Source organism: Meleagris gallopavo, chromosome 10, assembly GCF_905368555.1.
Source record: "Meleagris gallopavo chromosome 10, MGAL_WU_HG_1.1, whole genome shotgun sequence".
Taxonomy (NCBI): Eukaryota; Metazoa; Chordata; class Aves; order Galliformes; family Phasianidae; genus Meleagris; species Meleagris gallopavo.
Window position 1 is genome coordinate 8,098,864 of NC_139413.1, and position 25,531 is coordinate 8,124,394.

Below are 25,531 nucleotides of genomic sequence, written 5' to 3' on the forward strand. Positions count from 1 at the left end.
CCAACAGTGCCGTGGTCAGATGAGAACAGGCAGACTGTACTGGTGTGGGCTGGCACAGCCGTGCTGCAGCCAGGACAGTCCACTGCCTTACCGCAGCTGAATGGCTGGGCCCAGGGGCTTGCTGGAGGCACTGCTGCAGAAAGCTGTGGCTTGAAATGCACTTCAAAATGTTTAAAGACAGTTTCATTTTGTATGCTATACTTGATAGGTATCAATACTTTTCAATAGTGTTTTTTTCCCTTATTGCAAAATGACAAAATCTGAGAGGTAATTGTAACAGACTTCTTTGAAGTCTAGCTGTAATTTATCCAAAGGTTTGGAAAGCAACTTTGGAGTATAGGACAACATCTGGTAAATATGTTGGCCTCCTTATATGAAGTGAAATTAAAACCAGTCAGGGCCAGGAGAGGCTTATGCTGGCATTACAACTGTTGAGAATGATTAGAAAGCAAGCTTTTTTTTTCCTTTTTTTTTTTTCCCTCTCTGCTGACCGCAGTATTCTTTGCAATGCGTGGCACCATGCCACTTTGATACATAGGTCCTAGATATATGCCATTTTTAAAAGACTGTGGCAGGTTGCTTAAAAAGCAGAGTGCAGGAGACGTGTGGCAAAAGATAGCATAAGAAATGCTAGCGTCTTTTTGAAGAAAAGTTGCTGCCAAGTATTTAATTGACAAGAGGTAATATTTTTTCTACATACACAAAATACCGAACAGATGTTGACTCATTTTGATCAACATCCAGATGTTGAAACCCAAGAGGTTAATACTGACCAAGGTGATGCTAGCCATCTCATCAAGCAGAAGATCAGACTGATGATATATATATGTATATATATATCATGTGTATATATACGTATTTATAAATAGAAATACAACAAAATGATTGCAAACATGAAATACCTTTTTGAGAACTAACAGTAACTAATTCCAGCAGAAATTTTATTTTTACCTACATGAGAATATGGTTCAGTCTGTAGTACGACCTTACCAAGAAGGTACTATCTGAAGAAGCTTCATGCCTCAAAACACCCATTTCAACAAATAATTATTTCTATAGACCAGACTTTTCAACAAGTAGATTTAGCAACACAAGTAATGTTACTCTTAGTACTAAAATTTTTGAAATTTGATTTATGAAACTGTTTATGAACAACGAAGGGATTTATTCCTTCCAAATAAATGCCAAATAATACTACTGTGCCACATAGTAGTGCAGTATGATTATTGAATGTCTGCTAGGATCTTCACATTCAGCACCCTATTTTCATGGCTTTTTTTAACGTAGTCAGTTAAAAAAAGTAGTGCTGCGGGCAGCAACTTGACTATGAGGTCTCACTCTAGGAGTTTTACTGTGCAAAAGGGAACTTACTGTTCAGCTATGTGAGCATTTAAAAAAAAAATGCTTGGTTTATTCTTTCTATGAATTTGATATATTAAAAAATAGCTCTTGAAAGTGTTTAGGCAGGAAGTCTATAATACCGAGGACAAGATCATGAAACGTGAAGTGTAAAAATAGAAACACTTTGTTGTGCTTTAACGAGATGATTCATCAGAATAAAATACGCTTTGGACTACATATTTTATATCCTTACGAGTCTGAAAATCATTACTGAAAATAAAAAGTAAGGCAGAGAGACAGATGGTTTTGGTTTAATCATTTTAATTGATAAGCCCAAAAAAATAAAAAGGCGCACTCAATCCTAGCTCATTTTTCCCCATGACACAGTAGCATTATAAGCACTCAGGAGTGAGCAGAACTTATGTTAGAACTTACTGAGTCTGTTGAAAAACCTGTGCAAGACAAAATAGGTGTGCTATCTGTAAGTTTTACACAAGAGGGTTTTGCTAAGCAGCTTTTGACAATACAACATAAAAAACGAATGAAGTTCAAGAATTATGTAAACTTCCCTTGTCATCAGAGGATCAAAGGAACTAGCTTCTTTTCTAAATGATTTTTCTGATGACAAATCCAGGAAAATATAGAAATTTGTCCTTTGCAAACACAGTATCACATAGAGCATGATAAAAGGGAAAATTGTGCACAATAATATAACATCTGGTCCTGTACTGGGCCCTAATGTTACAGCCATGGAAGCCGACAGGAGTTTTGGAATAGAAGCTATTTATGGCCAGAACAAGTTCTTTATTCATCCATAAATACCAGCACATCTTACTGCCATAAGTAAAGTATATAATCAGAAGTAGCTATTTGATCATTATACTGGTTCCTTTGTCATTTAGCCCTGACTATTTTATTTTTCCTCTTTCTTCCCTTTTTCACCTTTTCTCCTGTTGCTAATCCCAAGAGTATATTCCAGGTCGATTTGGATCTGAGGACTCCTCAGGCTATGCTGCTTTTTCTGTTGATGCTACTGAGAATGAAAATCTGAATATATCAATGTTTGTCCGAACACGCAAATCTTCTGGCTTGTTACTGGCTTTGAGAAACAGTACCTGTCTCCATGTAAGAGTCTACTTGGAAGATGGGAAACTAACAATGTTAGCTCCAAATTCCATGAAGTTATTAGGGAAACATCCTATAAATGATGGAAATTTCCACCTAATAACATTAAAAATAGAACCAAATATGTTGGAATTATTCCAATCCTCTCAATACTTAGGCTTTATTTCTACTCCAGTACTAACCACCCAAAGTAAGAACTTTCTTTACATCGGAGGCCTACCAGATAACAGAGAAACTGATAGAAATGGTGGGTATTTCAAAGGCTGCATCCAGGATGTAAGAGTGAAGAACCAGCCGCTGGAATTCTTCCCCCTCACCAATTCACTGAATTCTTTTATCAACCGAACCCTGATCAATGTCAGCCAAGGCTGCAGTGGTGACAACCTCTGCAAGGTAAGAATGACATTTTTCATTGCATTTTCATGTGTTAATCGTGGGGAATTAAAAAAAAAACAAAAAAAAAACATAACTTTTTCTACAATATATCATGATAATAACATCTTAGCAAAATGTGAAAAAATACTAGAAAGAACAGATTTTCATATGTTTTGATATAGCTAATTTATGATAAATATGATGGATAGTATCAGCAAAATATACTGGCATAGAAGAAAATAAAAATATTTTAAGGTTACAATACTATTATTCACAAATTATTAAAATGCTTTGTGCAGTCTTAGTACTAATCTTATTGCTTTCCATTGGATATAAAAAGAATTTTCCTTTTTGACAAAAAGTCCTTCATTCCTAGAGTTGTGAGTCCACCAAGATTGATTCATACTTTGGTTGTTTCTTCTCTTTCCCCATAGTCCAGTCCTTGCCACAACGGTGGTGTATGCTATTCAATCTGGGATGACTTCACTTGCACATGCCCTCCTAACACAGCAGGGAAAGCTTGCGAGGAAGTTAAGTGGTGTGAGCTCGGGCCCTGTCCTCATGAAGCACAATGCAAGCTGGTGCACCCAGGATTTGAATGTAGGTAAATTTCAGTTATTCCTGTCATTTTTGGAAATTAGACACAATTGATCAGTATTTTCTTAAAACTAAGTATTCACTTCTTTAAAAATTCAATGCTATTTCTATATTATGTAGGCTGCTCCGAATGTGATGCCTCCTATTTTATTTTCATGGAAATGACAACAGCTGCAAAGAGGACAGTAACAGTATTTAAGAAAGCAAATTCTTACCTACAAAGCACCATTCTTCAACACAGTCACCACTAGTAGCTGTGCATTTCACCAGTGATGAACAGGAGCCTGCATGCTGCGCTTGTGAAAATCTCACCAGTGGAGGTGACCCACTGTCGCTGCCACGACTGCTGAAATGCTCCACCCCTTCATTGCACTCTTATCCACTGTTTGGTCTCCATAAATGTTCAGCAAACATCAGTGAATGTCAGTAGGTGCCATTTTTTCCCTGCATGGAAGAATTCAGGGACACACCTTTGCTTCCTAAACACTTCCATATCAGATGCCATTTTGTCAGACTTCCTCTCTGCTGCTGTCTGTTGCACAGAAAAAAAAAAATGTAATGGGATATGGGCAGGAAGTTTCAACCTCTACTGTCATATCACCAACATCTGCCTCTGACATCACTGGCAAAGAGAATAAAATAAGAGGCATTACTTTCGGAGCAGCCCCATATAATAACAGAAATAACAATAATAATAACAATTGTAAGTTATATTAATGAGAATATCCTGGCATATCAACATCAGAAATTTTCAACTGGACCCAACAAAGCAGGCACTGATGTTTACATAATCTTTGCTTTTGACTTATCCAAGAGAGCATGTCAAAGTTGTAGAACAGATTGCTACATTGCCAGACTGCAAGGGTACCCCACATCCCTCCACTGCAAAGAGATAAGACGACATGCAATGTTGGATCAACTTAGGATGTTCTCCATCCTCCTGAAAATAAAAGCTACATGACATAAATTGCATCACTTGATATTTTTCAGTGTTTAATATCTTTGTAGAAAGTCACCTTAACACCAGCTGTACAGTTATTAAATTAGTATCTTGGCAAGAAGCAGCATGCCAAGTGGTCTATTTGTTTGAAAATTGATAGCCATTAACTGACTGAACATTAGCCAGCCTGCACATCTTTCCTTCTCTTTCTTTCTCCTTACCACCCTGAACTGTAGCAGAATATAAGAAGCAAGTAGGGATTTTGGAGCCATATTTTCTCTTTTTGCTACCAAAGTCCTAACGATGCTATGAAGAAAGAGAAATATACAGAGAGTCTGCTAGAGTGGTTGATTCTTAGGAATGAGAAGGTTCATCAACAGAAGATTTCTATCATGGGCAATTTACATGCAGATCAATATGGTGCTGTTTTCACAGAGATTGTTAGAATCAGCACTGCAGCACTTGTAAATATTTACAGCTGTAATTAAAATAATTGCGCCTTCTCTAATACACATATTTAATGCTGGCATCAAATATGTTCTCTGAAAATTCACTTTTGCATTTTAGGAAAACGTGAACTCCAACAATACAAAAAAAAATCAAAGCAAAAAACCAAAACCTAATCATAAAACACACACATACACACAAACACACACACTCAAATCACACAAGAAGAAAAAGAGAGAAATCCTTTACAAGAAGCTGATGCAGGGAGAGTTTAATAACAATAAAAAATTATACTCAGTGGCACAAATGACAGTAAAAACCTCTTCCCAAATACTATTTAGAAAACATTGGTACAGTTAATGTAAAATCATTACATGTAGTCAAATTTGGCTACATTTGTAAGCCTGTACAAAGCAACTGAGCACCTCAGGCAAGCCAGTGCAGCACCACTGGCTATGGTAACCTGGTCTTTAACTATTATTTCTTTGCTAAGTGCTTATTCTGGGCTACCCTCACAAGAAGCAGCAAGGTTCAACTCTTATCTTCGCTTGCCTACTTAGATCAGCTCACTGGTTTTAGTAGACCTACTTCTGATTTACATTACAGTAAATAAGGGCCAGAGTCATTGTGTCAGGGTCGCTGTCCCCCCTTCCCTCATTAAAGGGAAATGAGCTGGAAGCTGTAGGATTAGGATTTCAGGTAGCACTGCTCTGTAATCTTTGCAGCCATAAGAGGCAAGCAAGGATAACTGGGACACTGATGGAATTGAACTGCTTTTCAGTAGAAACAAAAGGATTTAAGTGATGGGGATCATGGGATCTTCATCTCTCTGAAGAGATACTGTCCAGGTGGACTGGTTTAAAGCTGGCCTGGTTTCTCAATTGTTATCTTTGCACAGGTCTCACTAATGCAGTGTTTAGCGGCCGAAGCAGCGCTATATTTTACAGAAGCAACGGGAAAATCAGCAGAGGCCTCACCAATATCATGTTTGGCTTTCGAACTAGGGACACAAATGTGATACTGCTGTATGCGGAGAAGGAGCCTGAATTTGTTATCATCAGCATTCACAACTCCAAACTGGTCTTCCAACTGCAAAGTGGCAACAACTTTTACATGTTGACTCTCACTAGCTCACTGACCGTGAGTGATGGGAAGTGGCACCAAGTGATGGTCTCCATGCTGGAGCCCCTGTCTCAATTCTCGAAGTGGCACATGAATATTGACAACAAGGACACTGCAACCAGTACAACTGCTACAGGAAGTCTCAACTTTCTACGAGAAGAGACAGACATCCATGTGGCTGACAAGGCTTTTGACAATTTGGATGGCCTGCGAGGATGCATGAGCACCATAGAAATTAGTGGAATTTATCTCTCCTACTTTGAAAATGCTGATGTCCTAACTAAAAAACCTCAAGAGGAACAATTTCTCAAAATATCTGCAAACCCTGTTCTTACGGGTTGCTTGCAGGAGGATGCCTGCAGCTCAGAGCCCTGTATGCACGAGGGGACATGTGAAGACTTGTACACCTCCTATCGCTGCATGTGTCCCCCGGGGTGGGCAGGCACCCACTGCGAGACCAACATCGACGAGTGCTCCTCCAACCCCTGCATTCATGGAAACTGCACGGATGGGATCAGCTCTTATGAGTGTGTTTGTGATCCCGGCTACACAGGGTTGAACTGTGAAGAGGACATAGACTACTGCCGTGGCCACCAGTGTGCAAACGGGGCCACCTGCATAGATGGGATTAATGGATATTCATGTCTGTGCGCTGGTAACTTTACTGGAAAGCTTTGCAGGTAATACAGACTAGGTAGGTCCATATGAATTTTTTCAGGTCTCACCTGAGAGATTGTTACACCCCTGATGCTTCCATTTAAATGCACATCTAATAAACTGTACATTACAGACCTATACATTATACGCATCTACTTATATACTAACTGTGGCTGTACAATTGGTGTACAAAGAGTCTGAAGTACAGAAAGTCATAGAAATCAGTTAGATATGGACAATGAGTGGAGAGGCACCAGCTCAGATGCAGACAGATGACAGATTGAAGAGAGATGGGGAGCAAGGCAGAGCTCTGCTGCCAGCCTGAGTCATACAGCTCCTCAGTGGCAGCATTACAAGTCAGCTGGACAGCTGAGGTAGATGCATTGCAAGGACTTTGAAAAGGTTTTGAATCTCTGAAACTATGTTTTATTAGAGAAACAGCAAACTAGTGAAAATCTTAGTTGGTGGGTAAGAGAAACAAGTACAGAAGAGTTTGTAAAAAACTTTTTCCCCACCCATAGCATGGTTGCTAGGTGTGTCTTTTCCTTCTAGGCTTCTCTCAGCCCAGCAGTTCTGCTGGCTGTGGCACCACACTGCCCACTGTATGCATCACATCTGCTGATCTCACTGTACTGCTGATGTTCCTCCCAGACGCTCCACTCTGAGGGGTGCAAGCTCTCCCTTCACTTGCCCTTCTCTGCACACTGTACATTTCTCCCTTCTGAGAGGGCAAAGATATTAAACAGCTAATTTCTACAGCTACTACAGCTAAGAATCTCTTTCCTCTAATTTAATTTTTAAACAAAAGTCCCTAAAAAATTATACATTTTTATATTCTGACCTGCTACCAGCAGTTAGTTATTTTCACCATACAGTCATGTTGGTCTGAATGTAAGGATTTTTTTTTTATAAGAAATTAGATTGCAAGAAAAAGTGTTAGTTTTTCAAACACCCTTCTACTCTTTGCAGCCACACACTGCAACATGACTCAAGCTGTTGTGACCCCGGGGTTGGTGACAGAACTTAATGCATCCTTGAGAAAGCAACTTCAAATTCAGGTAGTTAAGTAAGCGGCCCAAAACACTGTGCAGTCCCAGACACCAGCTCTGCCTTTGTGTAGTGTTGGCATCCACCCTCTCCAGCCCATCCCTCACCATGCAGGCATGGCCAGCCCCAGGCACCTGGCCTGTGAGTGCACACAGGCACGGGGTTTCCCTATGAGGGAGGGAACCAGGGAGGCAACAAGTTCTGTGTGTATCTCCAGAACTATGTGGTCATCCATGGGTAAAATATGATGCCTCTCCTGTTTGCACTGGATGACATTTGCCAACAGGAGCACAGCTCTCACTGTTCTGATACTAGCAGCGGTAAGTTCTGCATTCAAACAACAAATTTGCAAGGTAGGTCTAAACATTTTCCTCTAAAGCAATGGACTAGACTCAGGAAAAGCGAGAACACAAGACATTCAGAAGTGAACAAGGAGAGAGCAAATAACAGCTGTCATTGCCTTTCTATTTATCCAGATATCGAAGATTACCCTATACAGTTTGTGGGAATGAAGACAGAAATCTCACCTGTTACAATTATGGCAACTGTACTGATCTTGGAGGCAAGCTGGCCTGCGTGTGCCTGCCAGGATTTGTTGGAGAACGGTGAGATGCTTCACTTTATGGAACAGTTCTTACAAAAGTCATTCCAAGGATGCGCCATCTTATAGGGAAATTACTCTTCTGCAGAAATACAGAAAAAGCTGGTTTTCAAGTGTAGCAGTTCTTTGCCCAAGCACCTTTCAGGGTCTGAAATTATAACAGTCTTACTTAGGCAAAAATTACAAATTAACTCAGGAAGGATCAGTCCAGTACAGCACCACTAATGCCAGTACAAGCCTTTATTTCTTAGTGAGTGTTGTACAACTTCTGCTCTTTGGATTCAATGCCAATGTTGTATGTAGGCACACTAGAATGTTATTTTTCTATATATATAGGCACACATAAACACACATATCCTACTCATATATATATAAAAATCAGCCAGAATACACTGACACATAAATAAGCCAAGCTGTCCTATTTTCACATGTATCCATTGTAAATAAACAATCTATTCTTCTACAGGGATAACATGACATGAAATATGTGGAAGTGTTATTTTCTTTACTGAATGCCAAAATATGAAAACAGAATTATTATTTAAAATTAAAGTTGAGAAATACTTCTTACATATTATAGTATGAAATAGAAGGAGCCATCCCAATTTGTATGTTGTAGCAGTTTGCTGCATGATCACTTACCACTTGTTGATTCTCTACAAACACCTCTGCATCAAGGGAGGTCTGAAGGTCTCAGTGCATCAGGTGCTGTAAAAACATAAGAGGACATCATCCCAGTCATAATATGGCCTGAAATAGTGGCAAATTTCTGAATAGTAAGAAAAGGTACACTGAACATAAACAGAAAACTAATGACTTTTGCTTGCAGTGCAATTAACATTACATCACAGTGCAATATCCAAACATTCAGCAGGACCAAGCTGTGCTGGCTTTACAAACACAAAGCAGTGTTTCAACAAATAGTTTTCATTCTTTCAGAATCTGATTAATTCACTGACTTTGTGGAACCTGTACAGTAAACCAAAAAGGACAGATGAAATGAAAATTTCCACCCACTCATTGCACAGTGTAGTTGGCTGACACATCTGCACTGTACTCTTTAACTCAGCCAGAAGGCCTGCATGCCACGCTACAAAAAAAAAAGCTTAAGAAATAAAATAATAAAAGCATGTTCTCAGGCAGTTCTTCAGTGTGTATTTTTTTCAGGACTTCAAGACAAGTCAAAGTGCTTTTTCCTTCTTCCTTCCCCTGCCAGGCAACTTGCTAAAAGCAGCTCTGGGAATGAGCCTTGCTTACATCCACTCCACTGGCTGGCAATAATGTCTATTTTATGGTTCCCGTGATCCTCATATTGAGTAGCAGCCTTGCACCAAGCATACTGCACTATAACTGACAATCAAAGCAGGCATTCTTCTCAAACGTCTAAAATTGACTATTTGTCCTCTTTTCCTCCAGGCTGACACACCGTAAACCAGGAATATTTCTGTTTGGAGAACTTAATACATAAGAAAAGAAAATTTCACCTCAAACAGTTAACATTTTTTCAGAACAATTTCAAATGTATCAGTTAACAAGAAAATTCAAAACAAAACCCTTCAGTCTATTCACTGATTACAATAGTAAAGCAGGCATTTTGGCTTCAAGACAGTATTTCATCCCTAAGAAAACTAACGATGTACAACATTTAAAAAAAAAAAAAAAGGGTGTATTTCTATGTCAATCAATTGACTTGGGATTACAAGGAAAAAAAGAAATAGCAAATAATAAGTGAAAAGGAAAACTTGAAAAGATTAAATAAAAGGAAATGTAGCTGTCTCTTGAAAACAATTATTTCACTGAATTCAGGCAGTTTTCAAAATGACCAAAGAGAGTTAGGTTTAAAAGTCTTCCTGTATTTTGTTTTTCAGTTTTGCATAGGGAAGTTCATAGCTATATAATTTTTATGGATTGAATTAATACTTAATTTTCAGCTTTCTGATGTATGTAAATGTAGTTTATAATTGGAGGAAGTGGCTGAAATTTTTTCATGGTTTAATAAAGAAAACCAGCTAAGAGTGTTTAATGCAAAGAACAGCACATCTCTAATGTAACACTAACAACGTCTTGAGTGCTTATGGACATAATTAAACAAAACAATTCCTGGTAATTTTCAGTGAATTTCACACATTCTACTTCAATAGTAAATGTGATTCTTTATCTGGAAAAACATAGTATTGACCATTATCAGTATTTGAAAAAATGAAGGCAGGGAATTCAGGGGAAGCTTCGTCAGGATAGAGAATCACCAAATCGTTATCAGTTTTTAAACAGTTGCAAATGCTTTTCATTAATCGTTGGTTGCCTTAAGAAATTATTAGAACTTAAATTTCCTTTCTTGTAAGAATTACTGAAAAGCATATAATGATACAAATTTAAGCTTTTAAAAACCTTATTCTGCAACTGCCTTTCTTAACATTCTCAGTGCACACCTTTCAGAGAGACCGTATAGGAGATTGTGCTGGACATCTACTGACACTTCAAATTGAGGAAAGAAATGGGTGAACATTCCCAGAGGCATTCAGTTGTGAAAAAATATGCTTTTGTTTGACTTAGATCTAAATTATCGAGAAGGAAATTGTGCCCTCAGCTTGCAGTAATGATGAAAATGGACCAGCAAGTGTTCAGCAGGACTTGTGCTGTATCCAGCTCTAAAACCACACACCAGCTTTCATTTCACTTAGCTAAGCACCGTTAACCAGGAAATGCTCCACAGAAATGAAATTTCTGGCTTAACTATCTATGTTTGAAAGTAACACAGGAAGTTCAAGATTTAAGAGAGGCTAATCAAGTCGTTAATAAGAATCTCTGAAGACCGCAAACACATGTGGAAATATACTACAGATTTCAAATGGAGCAGTCTCCTCATTAAAAGTTTCTGAATTAAAAATGTGCCGGTTGTATGCATTTTGTACCTGATTTCAGGGTCTCACTTTTTTGCACTCTTCTCTGTAGGTGTGAAAAGGACATTGATGAGTGCAGCTCTGATCCATGCCTGAACGGAGGTCTCTGCCAGAACCTGCTCAACAAATTCCACTGCCTCTGCGACGTGAACTATGCTGGGGACCGCTGTGAGATCGATGTAAGCGACCTCTCCTTCTTTGTCTCTTTACTGTTGTGGCAGAATCTCTTTCAGCTTCTCTCCTATCTTATTTTGAGAATGGATGATGATCCAGCAGTCGAGTGGGGTGACCAGGAAGACTATTAGCAACCCTTTGACTCTTGGTTTAGCAAAACAGAAGATGCCTTGACCAAAGAGCTTAGAAAGCAATGCAAGCATCTGAGTTTGAAAAATCATTTTATATGTTTTTTGAACTAATGTGAAACATTCAGTTTTATACAAATGTTCTTCAACTCTGGTTGTAACGTGGAAGCAAACCTTTCAGGTAATATCATGTTACTTTATAAGATATAAGAAAGTGAATGATGAGAACTTTGTGATGCAGTGCTCAGGTCCAACTTCTTGCCTGTTTGATGAACTACTTGGGATCTGTGTTAGTGCTTTCACTTCATATTAGAACAAATGCCAGCAAATCTTAAAAAGTGTCTCATCCCCACACCATTAGAGCATTTCACCACATGCACGCTGTCAGCACAAATAGTGGAGGAGATCAGAAAGTAAGACATAACAAGGGGAACTTTAAGATATACCTGTGGTAGCATTCAAGCCCTATGCAATGGCTGGCAAAGGTTTGTTGCCCTCAGAGAGGTTAATTTTACCATTAAATCTTACTGGTGTCACTATCTCTGCACTACATAATATGTTCATTGCTAGTTTTTGGCCATTTGGTCTCCCATTTGTGATACCAAGTATGGTGCTTTTGGATAAATAACATTATGGATTAGCAACGGGGCCCCTTGTACATCCACTTGGATTAGTGGCAATCCTGCACCTCTGCTCCATTAGCCTCTACACCTCCAGTGCATCACTCTGAGATAAATTGTGGCTATCTCATTTTTTATTACAATTCCTCTGTCAAGAAAGGCCCAGGAAGTATATTAGATTTTGAAATTATAAGTTTGCTGTATTTTCCAAAGATTTCTTGAAATTTCAGTAAGTCTCTCTATCAGTAGGTAGACTCAATAAACTAAAGTACAACCTTTTGTTCCTTCATAGGAAGAAATCAAGGTAGTTCAGCTGAGTGGTTGTATATAATGAAAATTACGAACACTGGGAGATACGGCAAAAAAAAAAAAAAAAAAAAGGAAAGAAAAAATGTAGAAAATGTAAAATATCTGAATTTGTGATGCCTTTGGGAGAGTCAACACAAATGAAGGACATTGCTAAATATAAAACAACACGTGAAAGTGAATTTTTTTGAATAATGCTTCAATGCAAAAAGCATTTGTGAACTGTGCAAATATTTCTCTGGGCATTGATGATCATATTATATTTGTATAGATTCCATAATCCTTTTAGCCATTTAAAATAGAGTTCTCAAATGACAGTGGCGTGTAGCAGAGTTATAGGAAAGATTAAATAGAGTTATTTGAAGAGGTTTTGTGACTCCAGAGAGTGATAAGTGATATGTTTAGGTTCCCATTTCGCTACAGTAAAATGCAGCAGAAGTCACTGCCTGAGAATCAAGTCTCTCTTTTCTCATCTTTCAGAGGTGTCCCCAGATTGATTATTTTTTTGAACATAATTCCAAGCATAACTGCAGCAACACTGGTATTATTAAATAAGGCTCCTATTTGCAGAAGAAAATGCTCACATTCTTTTGTGCATTTGTGGCAAATACAATGATTCATCCCTGTGAAATGTCACACATTCCTGTACTGAGCATTTGCCTTAGTATGAAAACTTAAGCACAATATAGTAATTATGGTAACTGCTACATTTATTAGGATAATATCTTTGTTATATTTATCTTAAAAAGTGATTTGGGTAGTTTTTATGTTTATTGCTCTTTAAAAAAAAAAAAGTACTGTTCACATGAAAGGTCCTTCCCTCTTTATAAGCAAGTAATTAATGTTGAAGAAAGCTAGAAAGTAATACACGTATTAACAGTATGCCTGACAAGCAATAGCTACAAGCGCAGCATGCAAACCAACAAATATATCTGTATGGAGATTCCAAAACTCTTTCTATTCAATACCAGAAATGTGATGACTGCACAAACAGTTTTAAATGGATTTAAAGGAACGTGTGAGCTTTCACGTACATTTAGAGTTTGTTACCTGCAGAGCAGCAGTTCAGTCTTTGAGTACATGCTACACAAATATTGTCTGTTCTTGCAATTTAATTCTTCCTTCCTCTAATGCCTTGTCATCATGAAACATCTCCTGACTTCAGCTGTGCTCCTCTCCCCTCTATATTTCCATATGTTCAACTACATCATGTACGTGTACAGAACTTTCCTGTCTTTGCACAAAATAAACCTTCTGCCTTTGTCTCTATGTCTGCTTCTCATTTCCTGCTGACAGCTCTTTCCATTTGCTTCAAGTGTGCCGTTTCTTCTGATATTACCACTTTACACACACCAGCAGAGGCTGCATTTCCCCATTGCTCTGCAGTAGTGCTGGCAGTGCCCGGGGCAGCTGTTCAGCTGCCACAGCCTCCCCAGCTGCAGCTCTGTTATGCATCCAAGGGCAGTTGCATAGCACAACCCAACAGACAAGACCCAAATCAGCAGCTCAGAGAAGGAGCGCTTAAAGGGTCTGCAGGGCTCAAAGTGACTCTTATTACCTGCTTTCTCCTTTTGTACTGTCAATACTTACAAAACTGCTGGGTGTTGGAAGGCCTCTGCTAACATTCTGACAGGTCATTTCTTCCCTTTGAATTACATCATAGCCTATAGGCTGGTTCTGACCTGTGCACAGATCTCCAGTTGAGAACGGACTTCATATTTCTAGTTTATAACGGTAAACAGAAAAAGGAAACAAATACCAGGTTAATGAAATTTTTTTTTTTAATATATACTTTCAAAGAAAGATAAGCCATTTTAAAAGAAACAGCTTTAGAAGCAAAGATGAAAAAAAGCTTTGCTAAGCACTAGTTTTTTTGTAAGTACATCCAATTGCAAAGATTTTTTAGGATACAAGAGGTTAAAGATTTCAATGTTTAAAACTAAGATATAGCAGCAAGATCTTCATAGATGAATGGAAGCAAACAAGCAAGTTCACTGTCTTGGGAGGTATGGCTTGTGATGATATGAACACTAATACTAGCAGTAATGGATCCCTCTGTATTTTGACACTAAAGTTCAAATGTTTTTTCATCTCAGTAACTGTCATTCATAAATATGGGCAATGAGAAGTAACAGTGATAGAGCTTGAAGAAAAAAGAAAGATTTCTGAAAAGAGGGGAAAGATAGTAGTGGTTGAGGTACTAAAAGGGGGAGCAAAAGGATCTGCATCAGCTGTGAGAGGAACAAAAGGGTATTCTTTAACAAGCGTGGGAAACAAAGGAGCAGTTTTGCACTGGGGAAGTGTACATAAAGAATGGAAAACTTCAAGTTGCTGTACTGACAATAGTTCTTACTTCTGACCCTTAAAAAACAGGTTCCAAGTGATGCTCCTCTGCTGCTGCAATTCAAGTTCTGCCAGCAGCATTCTCTCACAGTCTTAGCCAAAAAGAACCCACGTGTTTGTGAAAGAATCCTTGATGCTGAATGCTTATTTGAATTCTTTTAGTCCCAGATAATTTAATTTTTAAGAAACTAGATTCAATACACAGTTTGTTCAGTGTTGTATGCTATGTGACTATAATAAGTTAGCAAAACAAAAAATATCAAAAAATGTGCTTCAAACTCACAGTGAATTAAATCAGCTTTCACCTTTCTTTTTTTTTTTTTTCCATTGCAAGTATTTTCCCTGGCCTGACTCCCAGAGGTCTACTTGTCTAAATCATCTTTTGGCTCTTGAACTCTAATTTTTGCAGTTTCATATAGTGATTTTCCCTATAAATGTTTGCAATGAAAAGTTCTTCAAAATACTCCTTCAAGAACCACTGGTGACTATAGCCTAAAAAAATAGCCACAAAAAAACTCCAGCAGGTCATCATTCTCTAATACTTAGACAACTATTACCTGCAATACATCTTCAGAGAGTAAAATAAAATAAATGCAAAGTTTGTGATCATTTTACTTCGTGTTTCAAGAGTGCTCTGAGGTCCCATTAGGCCCCAAAGACCAGACTGTGCATAGCAAAAGGCAAACGCAATCCCTATGCTGACTGGCAAACAGCTCAGGATGTGCTTTAAAATTGTTTTTTGAGCATTATCATCAGCTGCACCTTTGGGACAGCACTTCCTCACAAAGCTTGCCCTCTCCTATTGTACTTGTGAATATACATGAAACTTGAAAGCAGTGCTAGATTTCACATCCCAGAATACAAGTTCTGCTTTAGGTAGCTAATGCTGTGTTCTCTGATGTGTGCTGCTGTTGCTTCCAGCTGGTATCATTTGATCCTCCAGGGCACAAGGACAAGCGTCATGCACCGGAGGTTACAATTCACATTTAGTGTCATTAAAAATACACTGATAAGCATGTAAGGTATGTTCAATATTGAATCTGAATTCAGTAAAACTCTCTCAGGCTTCCATAGCACCGGTGCACAGAATTTTGATTGAATTGGCACTGCAGCAATTAGCTAATGTATTCATTAACTGCAAGGGTTAGAAATGTGAACGTAGCAAATGATACTTAATTACAATAATTAATGCCTAGTGATTCATGAATAATGCATTCTCTAACTATTTACTTATTCATACTTGTGAAGCTATTAATGGATAATGATCATTGGAATAAAAGACATGGACATCAGGAATGTAATACTGAGACTAGTTTTTCTCAGTCTCACCATAGCTTTACGTGTTTGCCTTGCTCTTACATACTTCTTCCTTGCCAGTACCCACAGGGATGGAAAGTATTCGAAGAGCTACAGAGCAATCCCGTCACAAATAGAGCTGTACTGGCTAGTTCTCACACTGGGTCAGCTCTCAGCCAGTACTCTCATCAGGCTTGGAGAAAGTCCAAAGAGCCACATAATGCCAGAAATACAAGATAGGTTTTGTTTTGTTTTTAAATCATATTCACATGCAATTATTTTGAGGCAGCATTATCATTTTTGTTCCTAGCCTAAGTTCAAATGCTCAACACTAGGATAGTATTGCTCACCAGCTAGGCCAGGGATGTGGCAAAACAAAGCAAAGCCAGGAAAGTCAACCGAATCTGGAAAGTTCTGCTGTCCTGGCTGAGGAGCTGCACCCACCTACTGCTCCTCATGCACAGCAAGTGAGGCGCAGGGGCAGGCAGCAGGGTGAGGGCAAGGCTTTAGCCACAGGGCATGCGGGCACCTACTGGGGTTTTGTCTTCCCCAGTGCACCTGCCTGCTTTCCTGATGCTCCTGGGGCCCAGACAGGCAGGCAGTAGGAGGAGGTGGGCTGCTGTTGGGTTGTCGCTGCGGTGCCTTACAGACCAGCCCAGCACGTCAGCTCCTTGGAGAGGAACGCAGCACAGCACAGGTAAACTCACTGCAGTCTCGTGATTGTCGTAGGTCAGCCACAAAAGCAGACTTTACTGCTGCTGATGGTATGGGGACTCAGCTTCATTCCTGTGCCAGGTCAGATGCAGAGTAAGAACAAACATCTTTAGATTTGTAAAATGAGTGGTTCTGCTCTGAAAGTCATTGCAAATGTCACATTGCCATTTTTATAGCTGTTTTTTTCTTTTTTTACAGAGCTCCTTAATATCCTCTGCTATTTTCTATTAGTCTGTTTTCAAAACACAGAATTGAACTAAAACTTCTAAAAGAGTATTGCGAGAAACACATTTAATATGTGCCGTAACATAAGGTACAGAAACATTAGGTTGCAAAGACGATAAGGTTATCTGATGTGTCTTAGATGGGAAAGACAAGAACACTCCTCATGAGGCCGACATTACTGCACGCATCAGTGCAGAGCAGCTGAATATTTAATGTGTGTGGTAAATATAAGCAGCAAAGGGAGCCCAGATGACATATGACAGCATAACACTACGCAGTATAGGAATCGGCTCAAATAGGGTATTCACATAACACATTTAATGTTCAGGCTAACATGTTTTGTCTGTACACCATCCTTTATGTTGCAGAAGCATTGTTTTCTTTTTCTCACCTTCTGATGTTTTCCTTGTAGACTCTCAGTCACATCACATGGGCATTTACTTCAGTCATTGCTCACTTCAGAACGCATTCGAGCACTCCATCCCTGCATTGTTCAGATACTAAATTTTACATGTTTTTTATCATATGGTTTGTGAAAATTAATGTTCTTTTTTTTTATTTTTCTCTCTCTTTTTTTTTTTTTTCTGGCTTCCAGTGATACTAGAATATATACTAAAAGTTGTTTCAGATCTTTAGAACAATTAACTCAGAAATATGTGTGTGTATGTATATATATACATATGTATATTTATATACATATATTTGTAAGAGCAGAAACAAATAATTCTGTCTTCCAGTGACTTTCAAACAATAATGCTTGATGTCACTGAACAATCTGGCCAAAACCAGACTGAAAACAGATGATAAAATAAATATATTTTAATTCCTTAAATCCAAATTAGTGAACTCACTAGAACTCTCTATAGTAAAACAAATTCCAGCCTCACCTTCAAACTGAAAAATAAAGCCTGGGCTTATCCTTGACTGGTTTTAAAAAGAAAAATAAACTGGACGGAAGTTGAGGAATTCATAACGGAAAAGATAACGCACATGGAGTTGGCAGCACCTCTTGGGATTCAATGTTTGTCCTCTTCACTAAAATGAACAGAATTGAGAAATAAGTACAAAGCTATAAATGGGATTTATTGCCAGATTAGAAGGTGGCTTCAGAGGAAGCTCGTCCACCACCATTAAGAACTTTAAAAAAAAATCTCCTCATTTTTATTCAGGTACTTAAATAGGATCCATGGTCCTTGGCTGCAACCACTACATTATTTAGACAGCAGCAATCCTGTAGCACATTACTCCTATCTACATACTAGCTCAGCATAACAAATACATCTGACAGAATAGTGCTCAGAAATGATTCGTGTGCTTACAATTACTATTGAAAGGTCCGTGGAGTTGTGATGTTCCCAGATAAAGCAAGGGTGGCATGCTCATCTGCCTATGCATCTCTTGGTGAGTTCTGTACGTGAAGTATGTTCTTGTGCAGAGTGCTTTTCAGTTCTTGTTATGAAACTCCATTCCTAATAGTGTCTGAAAATATTTTTCACACTTTATTAGACTTCTAGAATATTTGTCCACTAAAAAGCAATAAAAAAAAATGCAATTCTTGAAGATCTGAAAAATATTTTGTGCACAAATGATCAGAAACACTTATATCTTTTGATAGAGTCATTTACATGGGAGGAAGAGCTTGTTACTTAAATATTTGAGATTCTGTGTACCAAGCTGTAAAAACAATAGTCCTCAAATTTATTCAAACATTATTTATTCTCTTTTCAAGAAGAATAAGAACTGCTGTGATACTGCTGCAACACAGTGGAAAGGACAAGGGAATCAGCAAGTGTGCCCTTTACAAACCTTTGCAATTATTTAGCTAGAGCAGCTTTTGCACCACTCCAAACTGCTTTGGTTGTTGGTAGAAAAGAAAAGGAGAACGGTAGCATTAAGAAGAGGATCTCAAGCACTATATGAGCAGGATAACCAATTATCTGTTTGGCAATGTGTAATGCCTTTCTTGGATATGGTACAATGAACATTTAAAAATTTAAAAAGTTACTGTATTGCCTCGTCTTGGCTGCTCAGTGTTACTAGACCTAACTTAGGTATTTTAGTTAAAAGTGTAACAAAGTCTATACCGTTATATTCCAAAGGAGAATGAACTTGAGACCCATTTGATGTGAGAATATATTAAATTACAACAGATTCTATTACTGTTAGCTTATGTTAAGGTAGAAAGTTAACCGCACTGCTTGAATAAAGCAGTACTTTAATAAAAATCATTTCCCAGGATGGATGCTTCAGTGCTTAACAAGTCATTTACTGGCATTCAGGAATGAACTCCTGAGTATCCCAATGGTACAAACTCCTGGTTATTTCACTGCTCAAGACAAAACCAGTAACTCCTATGAGCAAGGTGAAGTATGAGAAAGTCTTTAGTTTCAGTAACTCTATGATTTCAGCTTGATAGTTGTTAAATATCTTTTGCTTATTTCTGAACATGATTAATCCCCCACCTTAAGTAACAACATTGTAGACTTCAAACTGAGCTCAGGTGCCTGAGGATGGAGAGCAGCACCTGCTCTGTTCCTGGAGAATGTCATATTCTCCTCCAAAATAAATAGTGTACAGGAACAATCCCAGCTTGCAACAGCTCCATAATATTCATTATATGAGCAAAAAGACTACCCATCAGACTCTAGCTTTCTTGTTCAGGGCTGTATTAATACCAACATGTGACAGACAGCCAAAGGTGGAGACCTGGGGGTAAGTCCTAGCCAGACCTCAATTGGTCTTGCTCTTGGTGGGAGTGTTAGGATCAGGGTGGAATGAGAGAGCCCTCATACAGCCATTAGAGCAAGGGGCTGCTGTACTGGAAAGAGCTTGCATCTGCAGATAAAGGTGAATTTTGATCTGACTCTGCAGATTGTATAAAATGCTTACTTTCAGCCTGTACTGGAAGTCCATGTATTCAAATTAATCATCTGACTGACACAGAGCTGAGTTACTCACAGTCAATATGCCTTACTTTAGAGGACCAGAAATAAAAGCAATTAGGTGAGCCAGCATATTTTTTCTTAAGAAGTATGAACTTCAAGAAAATCTTCTGAAAGTGTAGGAAATCTTTAAAGAAAGACATTAACAATGCTGCCATTAAATCTAGCATATTAGAGTAAATTCCTCTAACGTGAACTACAATGTATTTTCTATCAGTTATCCTTAGGTGGCAGTAAGGTAAAAGCACGGAGCAGAAAGTTAGGAGAAATCTCTAATGTATTTATAGAGACCTTTCCCTCATGTACTGTGCTGGCTATAACATGTAAAGAGACTTCATAAACTTCTTGCATCTTCAGCAGAAATACAAAAAGCAATTACTAGATTAAGCTTCATCCAAATCACATTCAGTGTTGAATGCTGGCACTATTAGTGCAATGACCAGGTATTTCAGTATGCAGTACTAATCCAAGAGTCCCTAAGATCAGAATTTAAATTCATGGGGAGAGACAGACTCAAACACTCCTGTCAACAAAAAAGTACACTAAAAAGAAAAAAAGCTATAAGAATATGGTAAATTCACTATCAAACATCTGAATCAAAATTAAAATAGGATTTCAAGGAGTGATTATTGATGTAGAGCTCTACAAATTTTTATAAGAATTTCATTTACACTTTCCAAGTATGCATCTCTTCCAAAGTCTTTCTTGAATATAAAACGTACTGACGTAAGTCTTCTCTGATCATCATCTAGTAGAAAAAACAACAAACACTAGGATATAAACATACTCGAAATTTTTATCAAGGAATATCATTAACTAAGTAATGTGACAGTGTCATGTAGCGTGCTAAGGCAAGTATTATGTAGCCAATAAAGGTCTAACTTATACCATTAATATTTACAGTTGGAAGCATGAGATGGCTGCAATCTAAGTGCTGCACCCAACAAAGGCTTGTTGTTGACTTGATACCTTCTTGTCTGACAGTGTGAAACACTCACATAGCTACTTACTTCATCACCACTTGACAGCGTAATATTAATGCTAGGTAGCAACACATGGCTGTTTTGCAGAAGCTTAGCACCAAGTAGGAGGAAGAAATTCATCAAATGCTTTGGAGATGGTAGGCCTAGCTGTGCAGCAGAAAAGTAGAGATGAAGAGTATCTGGAAATTATCCACTATAACAGTAATCCTCACTCTGTTTCTGCTTCACTGCACTCTATTGACCTCCTTTCTGTGCACCATCGGACCGAGCAGTTTCTTATTCCCAGAGAAAGTGGGAAGAGATAAGTCTGCCAAGTTCAGCACAAGTTGCACCAGTTCCTCCCAAGAGCCAGGAGTCGGGATAGATGATCTTGCTTCACGTCACAGCAGTTGGGTCCAGAACCCATGGCAGGTGGCTGCCCTGTGTGAGACACTATTCTTTGACAGTTGCTAAGTGGTGATGATCATAAAGATCTGATTTCAGAAATAAAAGAGCATCTGCCACTAGCTTTGCTCATTAAAGAAGAGATCTTTTACCTCAGCTGTTATGAGCTGAGAAGCAGAGGTTCTGAGGAAGTAGTTCTCTGTTTGCAATTCATATTCTGCAAATCCATTAAAGTTAACTGAAGTCAATAATGCAGAACACAACTGAATTGTGCCTAGTCAAAACAGCAACCTCACCTCTTTTCCCCTAGAACTCTCATCTTCAGCACTGTAGCATCTTTTCTTATTCTTCTCCAGCTTTTGGGTCCCCTTCACCCACCTCATGCTCTCATGACAGCAGGCACAGTCCCCAGAAGGCCACTACTGCTCATAGTCCCAAATCTCTTTTCAGGAGTCATTTCTACTATGGCAACTGTACGGACGCAGTAAACTCAAACCAGATAGATGCAGGACAATGACACAAAGTTACTGTTTTCTGCAATAGTCTTTTGATTTTAAATATTATCCTAGTCCTCCTTGTGAGATGCTTGCCTGGTAAAGCTTTAGTCCATCATCAAGATTTATCTGTATAGAATCTAATGTCTTGAAGCTGTAATGCAGATAATCCCCTGTGGAGAAACAACACCTGATATACTTCACTGTTAACTATGTAGAAAAATAATCATATATTACACCCCAAAGCATTTCCCAAGCTGGAAAGGGATGTTGCACCCCAGAGACTGATATCTTCACAAAAACACTGTCATAGTATTTGTCTAGTCTGCCATTTAGCAGCTTTGGGACAAACTCCTCCTCAGCAAGATTTGCCTGGATTTACACCAGCTATAGATTTTCCCTCCTATGCTTTCAGACGGCAGCAGATGGCTAAGTTTCTACACCAGAGGCTGTCAATAGAATTTTAAAAGGCATCTCATAACAACACATTGGAGCTGCACATTTAATCTGTGCTGCACCAGCAAGATGATCTTAAAAAGAGCTGGAGTACACTTACAAAATTAGCACTGTCAGTTGCTGCAGAAATGCTATCAGGGAATCTTCTGAAAGCCCACAGCTTAATGACAGCTTACCTCCCAAACTGCCAGCCAAATCACTTCTCTGTGTGTAACCAATGCTCAGATGTCTAAGAGAAAAGGCATTTAATACTTTCTCACATGACGCTGATCCACCAAAATATCTAATGGAGATTTTAAGGAGCTACTTAGGCACTTAAGGGTTTTTTTTGGGTCTGTAGCTGAGCTCACATAAAGTACAGTGGTAGAAAAAGAAGTATTATTTCTTCTACCTAAGACAGACCATCTCAGACCTTTTAAAGACTATCATTTTTGAGCCTGGGCCACCTCCATTAAACAGTTGATATACACCAGGCATCAATACTCCAAGTAGTGAAAAGAAAATGCAGTTACTATACATAGTCTGTTGTTATGAGCTGAATTCCTAAAAGTGGGCATTTGCGTTTGAAAAGCTATATCCAAAAAGCTAATACTATAAACAGAGCTACCATGGCCATTTGTGATAGCATCTGTGTAGAGGGTGAGTTGTTTTGGTCTAAATGCAGCATGGTCTCTATGTGATCCAGAAATTATCTTGCAGTCTGATGTGAAAAGGAGGAGGTCTCTGAATGCTGATCAGACTGTAAGATCAAGGCCCGTGTGATACCCTTGTTTTAACCAAAGGCTGCTTTACAATTAGTTGCAATGTTTTTGAGATCTCCACCACCACTTTTCAATTTCTTGTTCCACTATAACTAGAACAAGCTTCCACAGTACATTCTGTAGAGTCACAGCAGTGAGACTTCACGTGTCAGGAGGGAGGCTGTCAGAATTTCTTAGGAGGCACATAAATCCCTGCGAGTGAAGCTAAATCACAGATTTCAATCATCTCTAACTTCCTCATTTTCTCACAGGACACCAAAGAAGTAGTTATTCCTTAATAAAACAGATTGCATTTTTTCCTGATCCATAACTGCACAATCCAGATGATCAATTTATCATTGCAGCTGCTAAAACTAATTCTCTTTACATTCGTGCCTTGATTTCATGAAGAGACGTCAGCCGACTAAAAGCTGACATTTTCCAGGAAGGAATTCATTCAGTCTGTCATATTTCAAATAAGACAAACCACTCAAACTACGTTTCATAAGCAAATGTATAATAAATAAATAGGTGTTTGTGGGTTTTTGTTTTCAGACATAAATATCCACCTGAAAATGAAGAAATAAAATTTAAAAAGTTACTTACCTACAAACATTCATCTTCAAGGTGGGCTGTTTGTACTGTGGATCTTTTGTATATGTCCAGGTTGCTCATCCAAGTTTTATATTCAGAAATGGCCGTTCAATTACAAATAAGACTTGGGGATCTCATTCAGGCCCTCCAGCAACGGAATTGCATTTTCCTGCAAAAATATCTCAGATGCTGATAGCAGAAAAAACAACAATAATCTATGAAAATTCAAGACTTTCTACAACTCTACTTACAGTACAGATTTTCAGAGGACTACAGTGATATGTGCGGGATGACAAGACGGTCTTCTCTTGGTGAATGTGCTGTCAGAGGGAGAAAATCCCAAGATCTGGAGAGAAAGTAATAGTCTCCTTAGGGTTACCTGGCATGACACAGGTATAATCTGCATGCGGAAGCTAGAGCTAAATGCAACCAAGCACATGGGACATGTGGGCAGCTTGATCTGGAGCTATGAGGCAGCTGGTTGCAGAGGGAAGCAGTCACACCTTTAAGCAATGACTCCAAGTCTGAATCTGTGCCTTCTATAAACAGCCTACTTGTTCTTTCTGTTTGCTTTCGCAAAGAAAGCAAAACTAGCAATTCTGCAGCAGTGTTTCTAGGTCAGTTTTCTTATCAAATAATCCCAAAGCCTGTTAGGCACCAGTTTTAAAGCAAATCAAGTATTACAGGTTTAAAGCAAATGACTTTCTTCACACAGAAAATAATGACTATCTAATATGATGGCCATAGAAAATGCATTTTTAAAGCTGATAAGATAAACTGAAGTAGAGTGGGCAGGAGGAAAAGGAGTTGGAAGAAGTGGCCTCACCGGTGATAAACAGTGGAAAATCAGCCAAAGTGCACCACAAACACTCTGGGTGCTGCCACCTATGTTCCCAAGGGTACAGAATTATTCACATACCTGGCCAATAACAGTTACAAGCACACTCAACAGAGATGAGTGCCCACATGGACAGCAGCACAAAGAAAGCCAGGATAAAAAGGATAAAGGTGTTAAAGGAAGTAGCTAATGGGTATTAATTTAAAAATTAGAATTTAAAAAATAGTTTGTCATTCCCAATGGCCAGTGCAGTGTTTGGCTTAAATGAACATGAACTTGCTGTTTTTGAGTCCAAAATTTACTGGTTCAATTTTGTAGCCTAACTATCGGGACAGCACAACTCACAAGACACAGTGGATCGTGCTTAGCATAGACATAACAGATTGTTCTAACGTGATGCTAGGCAGAATGCTAGGTACTTGCTTGTGAAACTGGAAAGCAAATAATGGAAAAGCAGTCTGAATGCACCATCATTTAAAGTATTTAAATTGGAAGAAAGTCAATCTATGGATTTACGGCCACTTTACAGCTGTTGAAAAATTGTAGTCCCCCAAGCTGAGGTTATCAATGCCTCTTATTATAAGACTCATTGGATTTCTTCTAGAGCTACTGGATTTCTTATATGAAATCAACCTTGAACAGAATTATTTGCTGATAAGATGATTGTAAACCCTCACTGAAACAAATTCAGCATATCTGTGGGCTTTCTAAGAGTGATAATGGCTTTTCTTTGTCTACACATTATTATCCCTATATACTTCCAAAACCTTCCAAAGTAGTTCTGACATGGGCTAGTACGATTCAAGCCAATCATAAAGTAACCGTAGTTACTTTAGCAAATGGTTTTGATTTGGGAGCAGTAAATCTGGATGTCTTGGATCAGATGTTTTTACTGCAAATGAAGTGATAACCTCATGGCTGGTGTCAGGACTTGAGAGCTGGAGACTTCGCTAGTGAGAGCTCTACTGCACACAAGCAATTGCAGAATTTCCAGAAAGGACTGCACATGGAGAGAAGGGAATTCTCCAAGGCTGGGCAGTTCCTGTGTTTTAAAGGTTTTGCTGATGTCTCTGTCTTGTAAAGCATCCACAATCCATGCTGGAATGAGGCTGATTAATTCTTAATGCCCAGCAGCAGACATA

At 38.6% G+C, this 25,531-nt stretch overlaps 1 protein-coding gene and 2 long non-coding RNA genes across 5 annotated transcripts in view; 1 reads left to right on the forward strand and 2 right to left on the reverse strand.

Moving 5' to 3' along the window:
• CRB1 (crumbs cell polarity complex component 1) overlaps nucleotides 1-25,531 on the forward strand; it is a 92,037-nt gene that overhangs the window by 58,810 nt on the left and 7,696 nt on the right. Inside the window, exons 7-11 of one of the 2 annotated variants that reach the window (XM_085232098.1) lie at nucleotides 2,309-2,859; nucleotides 3,276-3,441; nucleotides 5,724-6,627; nucleotides 8,128-8,256; nucleotides 11,205-11,331. In XM_085232098.1, coding sequence (XP_085088224.1) covers nucleotides 2,309-2,859; nucleotides 3,276-3,441; nucleotides 5,724-6,627; nucleotides 8,128-8,256; nucleotides 11,205-11,331 — 1,877 coding nt within the window. The remainder of the gene's footprint in view (nucleotides 1-2,308; nucleotides 2,860-3,275; nucleotides 3,442-5,723; nucleotides 6,628-8,127; nucleotides 8,257-11,204; nucleotides 11,332-25,531) is intronic. The other variant, XM_085232099.1, reaches the window with a different exon arrangement.
• Nucleotides 3,337-14,123, reverse strand: LOC146543697 (uncharacterized). Of its 2 annotated transcripts, XR_014885321.1 has the most exons (5): nucleotides 13,971-14,123; nucleotides 8,895-8,960; nucleotides 8,179-8,334; nucleotides 3,654-3,970; nucleotides 3,345-3,462 (listed from the first exon to the last, which is right to left on the reverse strand). It is a non-coding gene; the product is annotated as an uncharacterized LOC146543697 (long non-coding RNA). The 2 variants fall into 2 exon arrangements; XR_014885322.1 differs by lacking the exon at nucleotides 3,654-3,970 and having other exon boundaries at nucleotides 3,337-3,462; nucleotides 13,971-14,122.
• Nucleotides 16,371-23,737, reverse strand: LOC104912313 (uncharacterized). Its single transcript, XR_014885323.1, has 5 exons — nucleotides 23,564-23,737; nucleotides 18,278-18,437; nucleotides 17,846-17,993; nucleotides 17,350-17,442; nucleotides 16,371-16,805 (listed from the first exon to the last, which is right to left on the reverse strand). It is a non-coding gene; the product is annotated as an uncharacterized LOC104912313 (long non-coding RNA).